We start from the raw sequence: 19,932 nt of genomic DNA on the forward strand, positions 1-19,932 counted from the left end.
TAAATCAATAGTCTCCTTTAGTTTTAATGGAGTTGTTGCAATATTTTAAAAAAATTGAAGTGTTTTTTAACAACGGAATCTTACTTCATTCATTTTGAACACTATAGGGTTTTGATCTAAAATTCTTTAGAAAGGGAAAATATAAAAGATTTAGAAGGGGCTTAGCAATTATTTAAAAAGTTTAAACATTTAGTTCATAAATGGGCAAGACTAAGAAAAATATTGGGGCTGCTGGCCCTTAGACATCATAAGACAGATTCACCCTTATTAACTAGCCCAAGACAGACAGTCTGTTATAGGTTCAACTATTCACACGCAACCATGAGTTTTGTTTTGGTTTGTTTGTTTTAAATCTTTAAATGCAGAGATGGGAGAAATGGGAGCAACTTTTCAAGAACTCCTTTGTCCTATTCAACACTACTGGCTCTGCATCTCTCTGGACACGTGAACATGCTTTTTTTCTACATACTTAGGGCTTCGTTAAGCTGCTTGAAGCGTCTCTGGATAAATACCAAGGCATTCACTCTACATATGTAAGTATCTAATTTTCAGGGGAGCTAGAAGAGTAAATCCTGACACAAGTAAGATGATAACGTGCAACCATCCTGTAGAAAACATAGGAGGAGCTAAAATAAAAATGTATCACCATTCTGGTGATTCTCCTGACCATTTAGCTGTGGGTTTTTAACAGTGTTTTCTCTTGCAGGGGTGTTTTCTCTTATGACGTCACCACAGCACTGGGACCGCTTCTTCACTGCCTCCATTTGATATGGGCACTTTTGCCCAACACGCAACTGCAGCAGACTTTCCTTCACGTCGATCTGTGCACATGGTCCTTTTGATCACTGAGACCTATTTTTGCAATCTGAAAGCTGGCTGCAGATTGCAGCAATCAGTCATACACATGTTGATCTTATTTTCTTATACAAAATTTTGTTGAATGTTTAAGTGCTCCTTGTCTCTAGAAGGCAACGTAAAGCTGATGTAGAGTTTAACCATGCGTGCCACACAAAACCTTCACACACAAGCCAGGACGGGCCAAACACAACACAAGTAACTTCTGCTGGGCTGTTCAAGAGAAGAGATGAGGCAAGTGCTCACGAAGAGAAAACACTTCTGCAGTTCTCTTGGTGGGTACGCTCAAAAGCTGTTTCCTTGTCAAGAGCTATTGTTTCTCTAAGGCCTAGAGCTGTATAGCAAGACTAGATGGTCCTCAGCTCCTCTAAGTAAGCACTTATATATTCCTCCTAAACAGCTGAGTGACAGAGAGAAGAACAGAACTAATACTGAACTAGGACAGTCTTCTCTATTGGAAGGAAAAGATGACATTATGCCACTTAGTGGTTCCCCTTGCAGATTTGAGTTGCTGGCATGGCAACAAGTCCTTCCAGGCTTGGGAAGGAGACTAGGTGCTTAACATATGCTCTCTAGAATTTCTGTACTGACTTTAAATCATGCTCCAGGGCAATAAAATACAATAAAATGCACAGCAGAAGTCACATATGTTCCACAGGAGATTGCAACACACTTTGGCCCGTCCTAGCAAGTATCAAATAAAGCCACCTACCACTAAGCTCATAGCTTATGTTAGCAACGTGCAAGATTAAACACAGACGAAACGTGAGAAAAGACACTGTGGTGGATGAAAGATGTCATCATCAGCAGCAGGACTTCAGAAAGGTGCTGGATTCCCTGTAGACAGTGCTGGAGAAAGGACGGTCACTGTCCCTCAACTGGGATCCCAATGCAAGAGCAGTAGAGCACCCTTCCCTCACCCTGCCCTCATTCACACCCTGTACTTCTCCTTGGGGAAAATGAAGTAAATGTAACCTCCTTGTAAGACACATGAGGCACATTGACATGGCTTCTGGACAACTTCTGGACAAGTGTAGTAACGCATCCTTCTCCTCATGCCTCGGTGCATCAAAAGCTGTGTAAAGTTGTCAGCTAATGAGGCCTGTAGTTATTACTGTTATTAGGGAAAGACTGACACATTTGGAAAATAGTGACATACAGGCAAAAGTTCTTCACCATTACTAGTTAAAAATCTAACCGGTTTCCTGTTAGCGCTGAATAAGGTTAATAATGACCACACATAAAACCTTTGAAATGGTGGCAGAAATATGGGCCTCCCAGAGTTAAAAAAAGGACTTGTTTAAGTCAGGAAATTTTATGTTGGAAGCGAGTGAGCCTAGTAAAATAAATCAGGTGATAGTTACTAAGTACCTGTGTCAGGATAAAGGCCAAACAAAACTCAAGACTTTATATCCAATGCATTTTACAGACAGAATGAACAGCACTGCAGGTCAGCCAGAACTGTTTGCGTAAGGTAACTGGACTCTGACTTTCACTGTGATGAACCACATTTCAAGTATGTTCACACCACCACACAATGCTACCCTGATGGTATATTTTCAGCTGTTTATAAACTTGGAAGTGTTATTCCAGCAGACATTTTCCTCTCTGTACTTTGATATGTACATTACGAATGAAAGATGCTGGTATTGAATCTGCATCTCATAAAGCTTTTGTAAGTGAACATGCATAAGGAGGGCACGAGAGTAATACCCCAGTTTATAAGGAAATCTTGCCCTAGGAGAATAGCCCCATTTCAGAAGCTTCTGATTAACGGAGGCCACGTCAGAGCACACTGAGCCTCACACAGCTCCTCTCCAGCAAATTCTCCCACACTATGACCTGGGCACTTTGCTCTTCTAAATTTTTAGGTACTTTTGAAACTTTACAAATATGGGGGTGACTGGAGCTTTTGGGGGTAGTTCAAGCTTTTTTCTTCAGACAGTCCTTATTTTTGCAAACAGGTATGGCTAGGTAAGACCAAAGCATGTAGAGAGAAGCATTCCTGGGAGGCAGTAACTGAACTCCAGGAGGTGCTGGCATTTATTAATTGTTCAGCTAGGCTTTTCCAAGAGGTATGCACGTAACACAATAAATCAGATGTAACTTCAGTTTTACTACACAAACAGCTTGTTTACATCACAAACGTGTATTTAAGAATATATAGAAATATTTAGAAGATGAGAGAAGAGTCAAATACTGACCAAATCTTAGTTTGAGCAATGTTTCTGGACAGGTATCTAGGATTTTCTCTGAATTTTCAGAGGAGTTATGCTTTGCACACTTCCTAAATGGCTGGTTACCTTTATCCTTCACCTCCAACAAGCTGTCCATATTCCATGAGAGGATTGATAGCATTTCATTTGTTGGTGAATTCAGGTTTTACTTGCCATCTCATTTTCTTGCAGAATTATGATGAAACCAAAAGAAAACATTTTCAGTGAAATTTAATTAGTTGCACAACCCCCAAAAGTCTTGAAGTATTTATTCACATATACAGTAGTTCATCAGAAAACTCTGATTTATTACGGGCTTGTCAGAATAAATGATAATGCCAAGTGGCTGGCAGGATAATGAACAACTGCCATGATAAATGGATCGTTGCACAAAGCTATCTGAAATACAGCAATGATGACGAGAGCAATACCGAGCTACATCCACAGTTTCTTTTCCCATTTCCTCCGTGTTGTGTAGTTTTCCTCTGCCTCAAGTTCACTTGGCTGGAACAGAGGTGGAACATGAAATAAACTGTAGCTAAATTCTCTAGAGATGTAGAGTACAACTCCACTGTAATCCCTGAATAATCATACAGTCACGCCACAGGTGAATTTGCCCTCCATGCAGAGTTTAGCAAGCATTATTAATATATTCATTTATTCCACAGTTAAATTTGCCCTCCAATGAGCATCTATCCATGATCTACTGTTAGCACATCCTCCTTTCTGTTGCTTCAGACACAATATAAAACTAAATTCATATTAATACAAGTGAAGGTTGTTGCTTTACTATGCTAAGGTCAGAAATAATTCCAAATTAAACTCCCAAATACATTCACATAGTACCACCTACAAGCCAAGGAAAACAGTTTTAAACCAGAGCTTCAAAAGCACATCTCCAGCTCATCCTTAATCAGAAAGCAGAAAAGCCAGGAAAGAGAGGATTTAATTAAGCTCTCAGCTTCTTTGACTGTGCAAAGATGCAGAAGTGATATACTTCAGACCCAAGCTTGGAAGCCATCACTTGCATAAACAGTCCTTATACCAGTGACACAATGAGCAAACAAGGCTACCCAGTTAAGTAAGCATTACACAAGGTTTTAAGAATACATCCTGTAGGGCACAAAGATCCAAAATGAGAAAAATATTCAGGAGGCTTAGCGTATTGAGTTCAACTCTTTTCACCACCCTGAATAAGTTATATTTACAGTGTCTACATTATTTAGAGCATAAATGCAAAGCTGGAATCTAGAGGTTAGAGGAAAAGTGAGGGGAAAAATAAAAAACACAAAATCACTTTTGCATGCAGGTACATGCCAGGCTAGAACACAGAGGTGTAGGGAGAAGAGAGGGGTGGACAGTGGGAGATTATTCCAGTGGAGACTTTAGCCCTAGAGTACTCCCACCCCACTCCCCCCCATCAGGTACCCTTTGTGCTAGTATATAACAGGATTTCTAGTATTTGCATATGAAGTAGGTGATGTAAAACATATCTATAGTCTAACAGATCAGTATGGCCTCCTCCAAGTCCTGTCAGGCTCCCTGAGCCCCCAAACAGTATGAAATTACTGTGAAAGGAAACAGATTCGGGTCAGCAACCCCGAACACAAAAGCAATACTTGCAGTACAGGTAATAGTGAGAGAAGCAATTGTCCATGAATTCTTGGTGAACCAGAAGCAATTAGATTTTACAAAAAAAGGAAACAGTCAGAAATAAGTTTTCTTTAAAAGGATAGCAGAGACGCCATTGCCTTTACTTCAGTGCCTCCCAGGTGAGGAGCGCTATCAGAATACCTCAAACATCACAAAAACACGAGCAGCCACTTTTCTTCCAGGGGGTTGGGAAACGAAGCTGGCCCTTTCCTCTTGGTTGTGCATAGAGGAGGTTATTAGAAAGTAGCTGAAGAAGCAGAAAACAATTTTGAAATAGCTTGGGTCTCAAGTTCTAGTCACAATTTCTGGCTTCAAAAGTGGTGAGGACACAAGGAAAACGAACAAGAGAGGAAAGACAAATGATCAAGACGTGCAACAGCAGTGACAGAATTTCAGAGAACCATGGGAACAGAGGGCTGGCACCTCTGAGAACATTTTATCTGCAGCCTTCTCATCCTCCACAGGAGCTGTGACAGAGCCAGGTGACAGATACCTGCCTAGACAAATAAAGGCTTCCGCTGCACCTGCGGTAAGCAGTCTATTTCAATGCTTCGTTATTATTGAAAAGGAGAGGGGCAGCTAAGAACATGCCTAAGAAATGTCATGTGGGGCAACTTTGAAACACCCTGGTCTAGAATTTGACTGACTGTCTTCGGTTCATGGGCCCAGGAAAACACCTCTGAAAACAAGCTAAGTTTAAGAACAGCAAGTCTCATGCTATGCAGAAAACAGGAAAAAAAAGGCTTTCCTGGTATTCCAAATCACTATGCATCCCAGCAATTGGGAGACCATGGGAAGTTGTCTTAGGAAGCAACTGTGGCCAGTGATGCTGGAAAGTGGCAGAAGGGAATGCCTGAAGTGAGTAGAGCTGAAAACACGGTCCATGGTTCACAAGCCTGTAAGTTGCTGGGTTTGGTACTGTACAATTATAATCATTTTGGAGACACCAGAAAGACTTTCTGAGCAGGGAAAAGAAAATTTAAGCACAACTAGTCACACGTATTTGCACCCAGTTAATGCATTGATGTTTGTCTAAAATAAAAGCCCTGATACACTCAGTTTCCTTCCAGCCTGATAGTTACCCACAAGTAACACTAACCTTAAGCTCATACTACATCTCTGGAAGGTGTGATTACAGGCTACGTGCCTGTATCACCACTGAAATACTACCTGTGAGTAAGATAGCAACCCCCCAGTGATCAACAGCATGAGACACAGTGTTTTTCAATGAGATTCGAGGGCAAATCCCGGTATTAAGAAGACAAATGTCTGCATCTGTGCACAAAACAGTACAGCTTCGCTTTTTAGTGTCATGAATGCACGTTGACAGTCAAGTAATCTAATGAAGAGGCAGCCTTGCCTTCCTGGAGGAAGAAATCCTAGGAGCAAGTAGTTTTTCAGATGTAAAAGGTACACCATACTGAGTGGTACCAATACAACCAAATTCAGATCTAAGCATGTAACCTATACCAAGCCTACCATTTCCATGTCACTTAGACCTAGCTCTCATTCCCATCCGGGCTGGAAAATATTTGAAATTGCCTATGAAGATTGTAACTTCCACTTGTCAGTTTACCAAGAATCAAACTGAATTAAAATTCAAGTTCTAATCTATGAAAACTGGAAAATATCAACCAAAAATGAAAATATCATTTGTAATAATCACACTTATCCCACAGCATGTTCAGTTGTGGTGGTCTATTACTGACTACCATTGAATGCAACAAGAGTGAAACTTTAAGGTGCCTTTAGCAAAAGTTCAGCATTCTCCTCTCCTCCTTCCTCCTCATGTTTCAGGCAGGAGTAGTGTTTACTTCATAAAATTGCTGCAGAAATCCAACAAAACCCAGCATTACCTCCCTTCTAACTCATTTAGCCATATGTTTATAACACAACCCATGCTTGGCTTAGACTGCTCAGCTTTGTGGAAGTCACTCATAATACCAAACACACACATTGCTGTTCAATATATTCAATTAGACATTTTAGGACTTATTTGTGAATTGCCTCACATTTGGGGTGGGAACCGAATAGAATAGTGCATGCCTGACATATCTGAGCAAGAGGCAAGTAGACAAAAAGCCCTCATACTGCAACCTCCCCGGGGAAATCTTTGTTCATTTTAATACTTGTTCAGTCAGCTGTCTCCGTGAATGACAAGGTTTTATCTCTAATGTGAATGGCTTCGAAGGCTACTTGCATTATCCATTCTTCAGCAGCTGTTGCCGAAACCACAGGGTTGCAAACTTATAATTAAATCCAGCTGCCACTACTGCGAGTTCAGTTATATCAAAGTGAGCAGCAATGCCTCGTGGTTGCTGGCAAGATTCTGTCTCCATTTCTAGACAATGTAATTAACTCTTTTGCCCCTTTTAGACGAAATAAACATCAGCACTGAAGAATGCTGTTAAATGTCTGTAAAATAGTATTTATATAGAAGAATTTTATGGCAGTCATTAAACCTGAGAAAATAAATTCCTAGGTGGATGATGGCTGCGAACAGATAGATCTTTCCTTAATGGCACTGATAGGACACCCAAGGAGAGACAACACAGGAAGAAAGGAGTTTCCTGTAGAAAGGAGCTGTGACAGGATACATATTAACAGATCTACCCTTAAGCCTTAAAGCACAGCCTCCAGAATACAGCAAATATCAATATCCAGTTTGAGACAATTGCAGCGAAGGGATGGCAGAGTGAACCACAAGGCTTCCTTCAATGCCAAGATCACTTTCAGAGCCCAGTGCCTGTGTCTCAAGTCACTTACAATACAATCCCTGACTGAATAGCTTCATGTGCACATGTACTTTTAGAAGTACACTTTTTTCTCCAAATAGTCAAAAACTGTTCATATCCGTATGCCATCGACATGTGTAAATCTGCAAAAACACAGTCAAGTTTAGGTAGCTAATTTTCTCATTCCCAATCCTGTAAATGCTGCCTAAGGAGGCCCGATTTCATCACTTGTGCAAGAAGCTGCAGTGAAAGCATCTCAAAAACATTTCACAGGAGTAGAAGCAATCAGCAGAGAAACGCTAGAATAATGCCACTGAAGTAGAAAGCAAAGCATTCAATTGAGCTCTGTTTGTGAAGAGTTGTGTTATTTGTAGCTTTGGAAGCACACGGCAGCCCATTTGCTCCGGAGGGCTGGAGGGAAGGCACAGCAGAGAGCAGGAATACCCGACCTCCCGCTCCAATCGTCGCAGGTTAAGGAACAGGGAGGGAGATCTGCTGAGAGCAGGACGCAGAGCAACCATCTCAAAATTCACTTCACGTTAACGCAGAGCAAACCTTCCATAACGCACCAATAAAGATTTTAAAAATTGCTGCTGGATTTTCTGCCAAATCACAGTGAAAGCTCCAAGTTATCCGCATGCTTTTTAACAGCAGGATTGCACACAGAGCCACACAACTGCTTGAAGTGGCTGTGGGCATTGGCAAGAGACTGGCTGTAGTACCATGGAGTATTTAAACTCACCTACAGCACCCGACCTGATTTACTGTGATCTGCTCAGAGGCCACACTGCATGGTTTGCTGCGGGCTGGATACCCAAGTAACTTTGCCCACAGTCACAGTGACCAGCAGGAGGCACAAAACTGAATACAGGTGTTTCTGCAGACCCGAGGTCTGCTTGCTTACCTTTTGCTAGGGAGGAAAACAAAAAGGAACTGCAAGCATCTCTGCACAGCATTCATCTTTCTCACGGCTTTCTACCGCATTTTTTGAAGCGACATCAAATAAATGCTAGCAGCTAAAAAGCAGGTTTTCTTCCATTATTCTTTACTTTTACTTTTCACAGCAAGTACAAAGTAAACAGGCTTTTATATCAAAGAATAAGGGTGAATTTGCTCTCAGGTGGTTATTCTTAGGTTCATTTACTTTTGACATTTGTTTGCTGTTTCACTACTGCTGTCTGTCTACCTGTCACTTTGTACTAATGGTGTGAAGCCCAGGCACTCAAGAGCATTTCAGCAAGATGGGCTGATTATTATATCCTGTCATAGCTAGGTGGGAGCCAGTCACGATTTTTCAATCAGTGTTTTACCATGCCCGTTTTAAAATGATAAAGCTTTTATTCCTCTGAGCTTTTTAGTGGCTACTTTAAAGGGCTTTTTACCTGTAGAGGTTTGTACCTTCCCAATGCAGAGAGATGTTCCTACAGACCACACCAGTAAGGGCCAGCTGCACGTGAAGAGAAAGTGAATGCAGGGGAAGGGCAAAGAATGAGGGATACAAAGGCTGGAGGAAGCCCATGCTTTTGTTTTCTTTTAAATCATTTATGAGATCCTGCTTGCAACTGAAATTAATCTCCGAATCAACTGTTATCCTTCACTAGAGCAGATAATGTCATTTTATCTTAACCATAACTTTTTTTTCTTGAGAGGTTATAGATAGCTTGGACCTGCTGTGGTATTTTACACAATATTTTTTTCTTTTACAAGTATCTGCACAGAAGAACATTCGACTCCTCTTTCTCCTGAGTTTCTAATCAGCTCCAGCTCTGACATTTTATACTTAGGTCCAACTTTACATCTGTATTAATTTGTGACTGTATACGTATATAGTTTATTATTCAAATCACAATCTGTTTAAAGTATCGGGACACCTATCATTTGCCAGAGTGCATAACACAGAGGAACACAGAGGACAGATCAGAGAAAGGGATGTTACCCAGAGACCAAGAGCAGAAGGTATTTATTCACTGACAGCAGATGACTTTTGACAGACCTACATGTAGGGGTTGATGTTATACATTAGAAACGGATCTAAAAAAATACAAGACAAAACTTAAAATAGTATTTTCTCCTGCTTTGAAAACATTTAAAGTGAAATTTTTATATGCTATATTAAGGCTTGGGGGAAAAGAGAATCAACCATTGCATATTTGATTCTCAGATTTGAGGCATTTAGGTCACCAAAGTGCTGGAGGTCTCCAACTATCCACTGAGACCAGAATGTGCTAAAAGGTTAAGTCAGAAGACTATCAAGGCTAAAGTGTCATTAAAGTTGATAAATTAATTAGGGACTGAAAGAGCAAGACAGTGTTTTTCCCTTTTTCCTACAAGGGAGGCAGGATGAAATCAATTACTTCTAAGTAGTGTAGGTCATAGCAGGAAAAACAATCAATCCAGTTCACTAACTATAAATAGCTGTTCTGATTAATATACTAATTTTAAACACCAAAGGTATGTCAGCATACTTTCTCTTGCAAATACTTTATTACCTACATAAAACTGCCTACAGCATTTGGTCTTTATAAAATTCATTTTTAACTCCATTCTTGTACAAATTTGCCCCGACAAAGCATGAATTAAAATCACGCAGTAAAAAAGCCAGAAGAAAAATCACCTACCATTTTCAAACTTAAGCAGAAAAATCACACTACAGCACTTGCTTAAATAAATGTACATACCTAATGCTGCTTCCTGCTTACTAAGAGTGACCAAGGTGTCAGGCTCATATGACAGTAAGGCAAGAACTGGCTTTGTGCCTAGACTTCTGTGTAGGTCCTGTGAACCGTGAAGCTGCCTTGACAGAGTTGAATATCCCTGTCCCATTGCTCCAGTTGATTTCTTCTCTAGGACAATTCTAAACCATGCAAGCATTGCCTGTCTTTTGAAGTATTACACAAGTCATCTTTCTGAATAGATATAAGATCTGGAATGGTTTTGCAGTGTAAGAGCAGCAGACTTTCATTGTTCGTACCTTGCTCTCTACTTTTTGCCCTGAACAGCATTATCTTTGTGGTCCCTGTGCTTATAGAAAGGCTTCTCTTGATGTCTGTGCGCCATCAAGCAAGCTTCAACACTGTCAAACTTTCATATTGCTTCTGGAAGGGCCAAAACTGCACTAGTAGATCTTGTGAGGCTTCACAGCCCCCGGCCAAGGGGGAAAGCAGGCAAAGCTGTGACAGCAGTTTCCAAGGTCACCATAAAGCAGACTGTGTAAAAAGCATGAGAACGAAGGCAGAGGTGGCAGCAGGACACTGAGTTAGCCCTGACAACTCCAAGCTGACAAAGGCTGACAATACACTGAGGGCTACCCTGGGAAGCACAAAGGCTGCGTTGCTAAGAACTCACCTAATACTACAGACTACATGAAGGAAGGACGACATTTAGTCCTTGCAGTCTGCAACAGCACTATCTTCATCTGAAATAGAACACTGCTTTTTAATTAGAGGGGAAGTTTGAAAAAGGTTATCTTTATTTTAGGTTAAGTAGATTTCCAGGTCTCCTTTTTGGAGGTCTTGCATGCCTATCAGGCAACTCTAGAGAAGTGAGGCATACAACTTGCTCTGCCCTGCAAAGTCCCATCTCACAGTCTGAACAACGGCGGAGCTGTCTGGCCAACTGGAGTAGGAACGCCAAATCCAAGAACATCTCAAATAAGTCAAACAAGGAGGATTTTTCAAAACACACATTGGGTGGTAGAACACTTAACACTGAATAAAAATCACCTGAAACAGCCTTGAAAACAGTGTTAAAAGAACTGTAAAGCCTTCGGTGTTGGAATGAATTACAGCAAAGAAATACTAATGGGATTCTCAGACGTCTTCATTTGAGTCAAGGGCTTCAGCATTTGTAACACGTCCAATTTATATCAAGCCATTTAAAATGTACGCTCCCCGCAATTTTGTCAAATGAAGACAATTTGCTTTCTGTAGAACTGGCGGGGATGTCAGCAGTGACAGCTTCCTTAACACCCACCAGGCATTAGCTGCTGGCCACCAACAACCCCCCCATGAAGGCACCACCAGGCGGACCTGCCTCATGCTGCCCATCTCCCATCTCTCTTTCAAGCAGAAAGGGAGCCCCGAGGTCTACTCTGAACTCCCGAGGAGATGAAATGTGTCAATACACCTTGCTGGCTGTGTTTGTGGTTTAAAACGCACTTGTTTTTTTAAACTTTTCCGTACTTTGGGGGGTTTGGGATACTCAGCAGCAGCACTGTTATTACTTTGACAAGTGCTAAAAAGATGCCGTCACCCCAGGCCCTAATGCAGGCACAAGTGATTGCACGGCTCTGAAGCACTTCAGCACACGCCAAGCCAACAGGATGCTCTCAAGCTGCCTGTCAAGAGCTCACACAACACTGGTGCTCTTTTACTGCTATATAAAGAGCCAAAAGCATCCACACCTTCATATTTGTCAGCCAGCACTACTTAATCGTGACAACAGAAGAGAATGGTAGCCAAAGGAAGAACAGAGGGTTGACATATAATTTTTCTTGAGAGCTGGAAAGGAGCCGAGGAAAGACAGAAGAGCCTGTCCCACTAGGAGGGAGACAATTGCAAGTTTTCTTTCTGCAAGAGGCTGTCTTTCTGTCCTGAGCAGCCTCAGACATCTCTGCTTCCCTTGCTAGCATTGCACCAGTGGGACTGAGTAACGTGGAGCAGGAGAACGGCAACTGTCCTGAAAGGCTTATCCAGGTCTTCAGTCTCAAAGAAGAAAATATGCATTTCTTCAAGAGACCAGAATTATACAGACAGGACATTCATTACAAGTTGAGAAATAACTCTTTGTATGAAGAAATATTTACTAGAGGAAAATGGAAGGAAACCTTTGTGGTGAAGGACAGTTGCACAAAGAAGCAGACCGTACCATTTCAGTCATTGCTTTTAAAAAATGCCTTTGCTCTAAGTAGTTCTGTAGCATGAACTCTCACCCAGCCAGACTAGGAGGCGCTGCCTTTTTCCCCTGGAATCTTTATACAGTTCAATATCTTAATAGTGTGTGACCAGAGTTAAGGCAGAGATTGACAGCTAGTCAATGAACTGATGAATATCTATCTCATAAGCATTTCATTTTAGCTACCCATGCAGTGGACGTTTTGCCTTTACTTACACATTCCAGTGCTATTATCTCATGCCTAATTACTTAGGTCTCAAAGCACTTAAAAGGAATGAACTATCATTGTCGGCATTTTATATAGAAACAAATTGAGGCATAGTGGTATAATTTGCTAAAAGCTATTGAACTCATATCCAAGGTCAGTGGCAGGTGAAAAACAAAGCTCTTATCTCAAATATCAGGCAAGCACTGAATTCAGTAGACCACACTGCCTCTCAAGATGTAGAGAATGCTTGCCAAGCATGTAACCTTTGGTAGTCTACATGAGCCAGTGTAAAAGAATTTAAAGTTTGACCTGCATTACGGCAAACATTTCAGTGTAAATCAAAGCAGCTGTACACTTAGAATCTATAGGACATTGGAATATTCCATCTTTGTGTTTACCTTTCCTCCAATGACTAAGATAACAACTGCCATCTTCTGACAAGTCTGCCTTGGTCATTCCATGCCTACTTTTAAAATACCCATTTTCTCATAGATGCTCAGTTTTAGTCACCCATGTCTGATTGCAATAGCTTTTTTGCAAAGCCTTTGTAATGCTGGGCTTTTGTTTTGGTCAAACTGATAAAGGCTGCCCAGTTCTCTGACATTAATACTTGAAGAGTAGGAGGCACTTTGTAAGACCAGCAGTAAATCGAGGTATGACAACAAAACGGTTAAGTCAAAACCTTTTTGCATTGGGCGGTTTTATTTACACAAGGAGTAAATAGTTACCTCTGTTTGTACTATTTGGAATGCTTGCACTAGCTGCATGGCCAAGTACAACTTCCAGGGCTGAATTAAACAAGCTAAATCAAGTTAATTCACTTCCACGTCCAGCTCAGGTGGCTAGCAGGCCTTGAACAAGTTTACCAGGACAACCAGTGAATAACTGAAACCAGAACTGCAGCCAATTTAACTCTTGGCACTGAGTTTACCATTTCTGTTTATTACAAGTCTTTCTTCCCTTTTGCTGGATTCAAGACAAATAGGAACCTCAACCTCTGCGCAAGTTAAAATAAAATAAACAGAGGTTACAAGTTTATACTGTAATTGATATAAGTCTATTATCGCAAGACAAATTGCAACAGACAATGAAAGAGACAGCTCAATCTGTTACTGAGTCCTTGTAATGGCTATATGAGGAGCTCAGCCATTTCACTCATAAATCTTTCTTCTAAGTTTTTATCGCTGCTAGTGTGGGTAAAATAATAGAACTACGGAGTGAAGTATACGAGAGATGCGTTACTGTATCTCTAGTCACAATTACCTAAAGTTTGTTACAGGAACCATAACCCTTTCAGCATCTATCAGAAATAGTGTTGTGCTACAGGCTACTAGAACACCATGATACCTTTAAGAAGTCATTAGATTTGATCATGCCAATTGTGAATAATCACCCCTGCTGCAAATCGCTGGTGCACAAGGATGTCATAAGTCATTCGCAACAGCGGGTCCCAAACTTTCTGTTGGACAGAGCAGTGCAGAGCATGTACCGACCTGATTTCCAGGAGGTTGACCTACTTACTAACAAGCTTAGTGGCAAATAAAGGAACAGGGGAAAACAGATTAGAAGACTCTGGGGATATTTCCATTTTTTGGGGTGTTGTTTTCCCTGTGTGTTTTGTTTAAGAGAAATTAATTTTAATCTATTCCCTTTTTTGCAATATGTTTTCTGTGGATCACAGTACCTAGCAGAGAAATTGTGAGAGCCACTGCACATACATAACTGCAGGATTAGCTGTCAACACTGAATAGCAGGAGCAGAAAAGATGAGCAGAGAGGTTGGGAGGGGGCCCATACGATAGGGTACGTGCACTCACTTGAGCAAGATTGCTGCAAGCGGTTACGAAACACCAGTGGTTCCTCCTCTTCTGTCAGGGAACTAAGAGAGGCCACACCAGAGGTGGCAGACACCAAGGTCATGACCAGGGATGTCAAACGACCAGCTTTTTGCAAGATTCTTTGTGGCTGCATATCCAGGTAGAGTCCCCTTCCCCTTTAAAGCCTGAGGGCTACCTGAACTCTCCTGCCAGAGACAGTCAGGGAACACAGTTTAGGGTTACAGGAAATTGCATCTCTGTACCAAAGTGTCCCCTTTGACAGCTTCACATACCATAGTATAACCCTTTCTATTTGCACTTTCTAGCACATATTCCAAAAAACAAACCGTGGCCTGCCTGGCACTCATCTATCTGCTCTACTGAATCCTCAAAGCACAAGGTGCCAGTAGGAGAGGTCTCCTTGTCCTTTGTGTTAAGTGCAGGAAGGAAAACAATTTTTTAGTAAAAGTTCACATGCAAGTATGGAAGGAGGAATAGGCTAGTTTTAATGATTATTTTAAAACAGCATATTACAGTTAAGTAATGCAGTCACATTAAACTCATGCTACTTAAAAATGGCAGTGTTCCAATATCAGCCAGATAAAAAAAAATCAGATGCTTAGGCTGCTAGCTCCACAGTGCATTTTCCTTAGTTTTGTTTGCAACAAATATGGTGATACAAGCCTCACAAGCGCCTGACTGGAGATGCCTGCAATGGTTAAGAGGCCTTACTCTCTAAATTACCATGCTTTTATTAGGCGGGTGAAATGGCCATAACATTCTTTCAGAAAGGAGTTTTTCCCTTCAGAATTTAATTTATAAACTCACTCCTGCCAGGCTGCGATAGCAGCTACTGTATAAACCTGAAAATGATGACTACAGAAATTCCATTCAAGCCTTAGGAATCAATAGAAAGCAGACAAACCACCAAGATAAAGTTTCACCCAATTGCAAAGAGCAAGAACGGCAGGATACCTCACTTTGTGCAGTCTTTATTTCACAGGTTGGTGGCTGCGGACACTGCAAAAACAATCTCATTTCAGTCTGAAAATCTGACCTCTGCTATCCGCATGCTGCACCCATGTAATCTGCCTGTTGGAAATGCTTTAGTGTTGTAGGTATTTCCAGGCAACAGAAGGAAGACTAAAAACTGGAGAAGACAGTTTAGAACTTGCTGAGACATATTGCATTCAGTAAAAGCTTCTTATATGGGCTCCTTAGAGATCCTAATCCTGCTTACCTTGAAGCAGCAGCTCTTCTGTAAGTCAATAACAAAGCAATCTTCATTGGTGTCGTGCTGGTTCATACCAAGTTACATACAAACCCGTGTATTTCTGCACTGCCCGTAGAAACAACAATTGCAGCGTTACCCTTAGGATTCTCTTAACTGAACTAATACTGTTTGAAGGCAGATGTTGGCATGCCATAGCCTGATGTCAGCAGAAATTTCATTGTGAAATTTTCATTGTGAAGTGCTCTGCATTTTATTTAAATGCTTGCTTACAAACGAAAAGTGTTGTCTATTACCAGGCTCCAATGAAATAAACCTGTTGCAATGTCTGCTGACTTTTTGCATTTCCAGCTGCTTTATTACCTTCACTTGGGGAGGCTGCTACCCATACAGAGTTGTTTTGGCATGGTCATGCAAGACCCAGTCCCACACATAAGCCTTGGTGAAGCCCAGAGATCAGAATGACAGAGGTTTTGAAGCAAGTATAATACATGCCATGTATCAAGCACAGGGCTTAGCTTTTCAGCTCTCGAAGGGATTGCTGGTGTAAATAAAGTCCTCACATCCCTTCTCACTTACACTTCAGAAGACACAGGCCAAGCATGAATATGAACATATTAGAATTATAAAGACTAAATATTCAAAAACCTGCCTTTCTGAACCAAACCATGTGCTTCTGTTGAGGAAAAAATACCATTTGTTTAATACGAAAGAAATCCTTTGTCTCCATCAGAGCCTACTTTGAAGGGATGACTTTTTGACTTTTTCCACCCCTTTTCAGAAGCCATAAGGATGCAGTTCCATAATTTTAGAGCTTTATGCAATGTGATATTCTTAATTCACATGAGTTGCAAGAAAACACATTGCAAGTTTGTCAGATCAAGAACCAACAAATGAGGCAAGGATTCCCATTAAGAGTGAGCGATGGCCTACGTTGCATAGACTTTAGTACATAATGTGCTAAAATGCATGTAGAGTGAAGGAGTAGTGTATAGGTTAGTGTTTTGAGACTACTAGACAATATTCAGTAGCAATCTGTAAAACCAGCCTTCTTGTTTTCAGAGGCACCAAAGAAAGCCCATTAATACATTTGGCTCATTTGCTATGTACTTTACCTACTGCTCAACCTGTTTTGATTCAATTTACCCTTGCCACGCTTAAAGAAGCACTGAGAAGTTTAGCAAGAGTGCCACAAGAATGTGCACATTCAGAAGCAAGCAGTATAATGATATTCCATAGGACACCACCACTAATATTCAATGGCATTATCCTTTAGAGAAATTCATCTGTTATTATCCAAACTCATTTTTCATCTTGCTTTGTTAAATTTCAATACCAAGAGGCTAACCCTGAAAAATAATGGCCAAATAGCTAGTTTGACTTCATTACCTCTGCAGTATTCTATGTTAACATTTATTAAAGACACAAATATCTTGCTATGTTTTTACTCAAACATCATGAAATCACAGTTCACACAGATACGTTTGAGACAATTTACATTTGACTCACCATACTGGCAGCGAGGACCCTGAAATCCTGCAGGACACTGGCACATCTGAGATCCTGCTTCAGAACACTTCCCTCCATTGAAGCAAGTGCCAGCAGTGCACAGCACTAGTACACACAAACAGAATGAAACAGGGTTTTGTTTATTTTGTGCCAAGGATTCTCCAGAACTGCCTCTTTCTTTCATAGCCTGCTGTAACAGGCACTTTCAAGTAAATGGAATTCATCCTTTTATTTAAATTGAAAAGTTAAACTGCAACGAATTTTATCATGGCTACAACTACCATGTTGAAATGAAATTTAATTTTAATAAAAATAAGACCAGGATGATGCAGTTTAACCTGAAGATGCTTCAGAATCAGAAAACAGTTTCCTAGGACTGAATGTACTACCTGAATGTGGAATGACAGAAGAGATGAACTACTGGAGAATAATGCAGCAATGATTAGGAAACATTGCTGTATTAAAAGATGCTACGTATGTCCAAGGGAATTACAATAATTCTCTTCCCATCTTCCAACACACATTTACTTACAATAGGTTAAATTCCACATAGTGGAGCCAAATTAGCATAGAGTATCAAATATAAGAGAATAATCCAGCTAGCTCGGTGCCTTAAAGAATTCAATACAAGTCTTCACTGCTCTTTCAGGAAGAAGATAATTCTACATTACCACTGGTGTTTAAATGTTATATTCCTTTATGCCAGAGACTAAAATACAGATTGTAAACATATCTTTGACTTCTTACAATGGAACAGGTGCATGCTAAATATGTAGATTCACACTGAAACTAACAGAAATACCTTTCAGGCTTTTTTCTTTCTTTTCTTTTTTCTTTTTCTTTTCTTTTCTTTTTAAGTGTAAAGAGAATCATAAAAGCAAGCTCTCTGAAGGTGGTCCTCGGGTTGGTACAATGATTAAAAAATACATAGGACCAGATGCTTGCTTTCATACAGAAAATATAATTACCAACAAAACAGTAGCAAAACTGAACAGTGAGTAGATTGTTATCTTCTATTCATGTCTTGTTAACAGTGGTTAAAATGCTCCCCCATCATTTAAATTTAATTCCATGTTTTAGGAAAACATCCAATCATGATTAAAAATTACTAATAGGAACAGGTTCTCATCAGATGGAGAACTGCAGGGTAGAAAGTCAATTACTTCGATGGCAACAGCAGCAGTGAAAAAGCCAAACCAGGCAGACTCCACAAGGAGTGCTATGTCCAAGAAACAAGTGCCTTACAGCAGATTTGTTTGCATAATTTGGGTAACAGCAATAACTTTGGTTGGCCTGTCAAAGCCACACTGGCACAAAAAAGCTGCAACAACTATAAGCTGTAGAAACTGAATTTCTGATTAGCTCAAAATTAAGGTTACTTGGGGATTCTGCATACAACAGTTTTTGTATTTTTAGAAGAAGTTTCCTTTTCCATAAATAGACTCTCTCTTTATAGAGGAAATTTCTAGTTATAAATAGCAAGAAAAAAATTCTAGAAGGAAGATTCAGTAAGAAAATAATGCCCAAGGATATGATCAGGCATTGTTCTTTCAGTTTTGCTATCCACTTACAGTGCAAACAGCCTGGTTCGTTGTTGTGTTGGACCCATCCAGGACAGCACTTATAGACAGTCTGATGCTCCATTCTGTACACCTGCTTGTAAACTGTGTAGTAACCAGACCTTTGAAGAGAATTAGTTCAGGAGAACAGTCACAACTCAAATTTAGCTTATTTGCATCTCATCAGTAGCAAACTGTACTCAAATTTAAAATATTAAATATGTAGTAAGTATGGTTATGTCTCAGCAAGACATGATATACCCATAATTAAGTTGCATTATATATATATTTCAGGAGATGAAACAGTTTACAGCTTTTCCTCACAAAAAAAATAAGAACTTTGCACTCATTTTCAGTAACAGAATTCATTTGTAACAATAAATAATTACCTTCTCTCATAGCCCATACACCACCTCCTCCCTGTGCAGCCTTGTTTCCACATCTTGACCATCCGACTGAAGGCTTGAACACATGGCTGCTGGTGTCCTACTAGTGCCAACTCAAACACTGGGCAGACATTTGGCCTTAAGGGAAAGAAAAGAAAAATACATAACTTTTAACACGATATTTGAAAGTCTAAGCATAACTAAGTATATTTTTCCATATGCAATGGTTATTAAGAGTTTGAAACAGATTTTACATTGCTATTTAAAAACACCGTACTTCTGTGACTGATTTCTCCTTGAGCTGATCTCAAACAGCTCTCTTGCAAGAGCACACTGCAGCAACACCTGACAAACCACAACCTACTGAACTCAGACCGGCAAGAAAGCGTTCCCCAGGCTTTCATGGAGCCAAGACTTTGTTAGTGTGTTGGTCGCATAAGCCACGAGTGTGAACACGTTTCTGGTAGCAATTTTTACGTGAGCTGGCCTCTCTGAACAGCTAGGGCAGCAAAACGCGACCGTACCGTGTTCCCAGAAACTGGGAGGTGAAGCACCTGAGCAGGATCTGACTGAGGACTCAGCAGACCCTCTTTGCTGTCTCTAGCTGACAATAGCCTTTCAGATGAGGCGCTGCTGACAAAGGATGGTGCCTCACAAGCAGAAAAGCTGATGGCTAAGGTGAGGGAGCCTGAAAGGCTCTGTGCCTGTGCTGAATTTGCTGGGAACCCTGCTGCCTGGCCACCGTTGGGCTGATGGCCTGGGTTGACAGCTCCAGGCACTGACCTCCATAGCTCGTGCCACCAAACAGCCAGGCTCTAAATATAAATAATGAAAGCAGATTCCACCTTAGAAAACAGCATGTAAACCAAAC

General features: G+C 40.7%; 1 protein-coding gene across 7 annotated transcripts in view; it reads right to left on the minus strand.

The window, feature by feature from the left end:
- Positions 1-19,932, minus strand: part of LOC121074688 (multiple epidermal growth factor-like domains protein 6) — a 194,819-nt gene that overhangs the window by 160,510 nt on the left and 14,377 nt on the right. For 6 of the 7 annotated variants that reach the window (XR_005822483.1, XR_005822486.1, XM_040567077.1 and 3 more), the window contains exons 2-4: positions 19,065-19,199; positions 18,688-18,797; positions 17,117-17,221 (exon numbers count right to left, since the gene is read on the minus strand). Coding sequence is in view for 5 of the 7 variants with exons in the window: in XM_040567077.1 (XP_040423011.1) it covers positions 17,117-17,221; positions 18,688-18,797; positions 19,065-19,199 (350 nt within the window). In the remaining 2 variants the exon portion in view is untranslated. The remainder of the gene's footprint in view (positions 1-17,116; positions 17,222-18,687; positions 18,798-19,064; positions 19,200-19,932) is intronic. The other variant, XM_040567080.1, reaches the window with a different exon arrangement.

The sequence above is a fragment of the Cygnus olor genome, chromosome 9, assembly GCF_009769625.2.
Source record: "Cygnus olor isolate bCygOlo1 chromosome 9, bCygOlo1.pri.v2, whole genome shotgun sequence".
Classification (NCBI taxonomy): Eukaryota; Metazoa; Chordata; class Aves; order Anseriformes; family Anatidae; genus Cygnus; species Cygnus olor.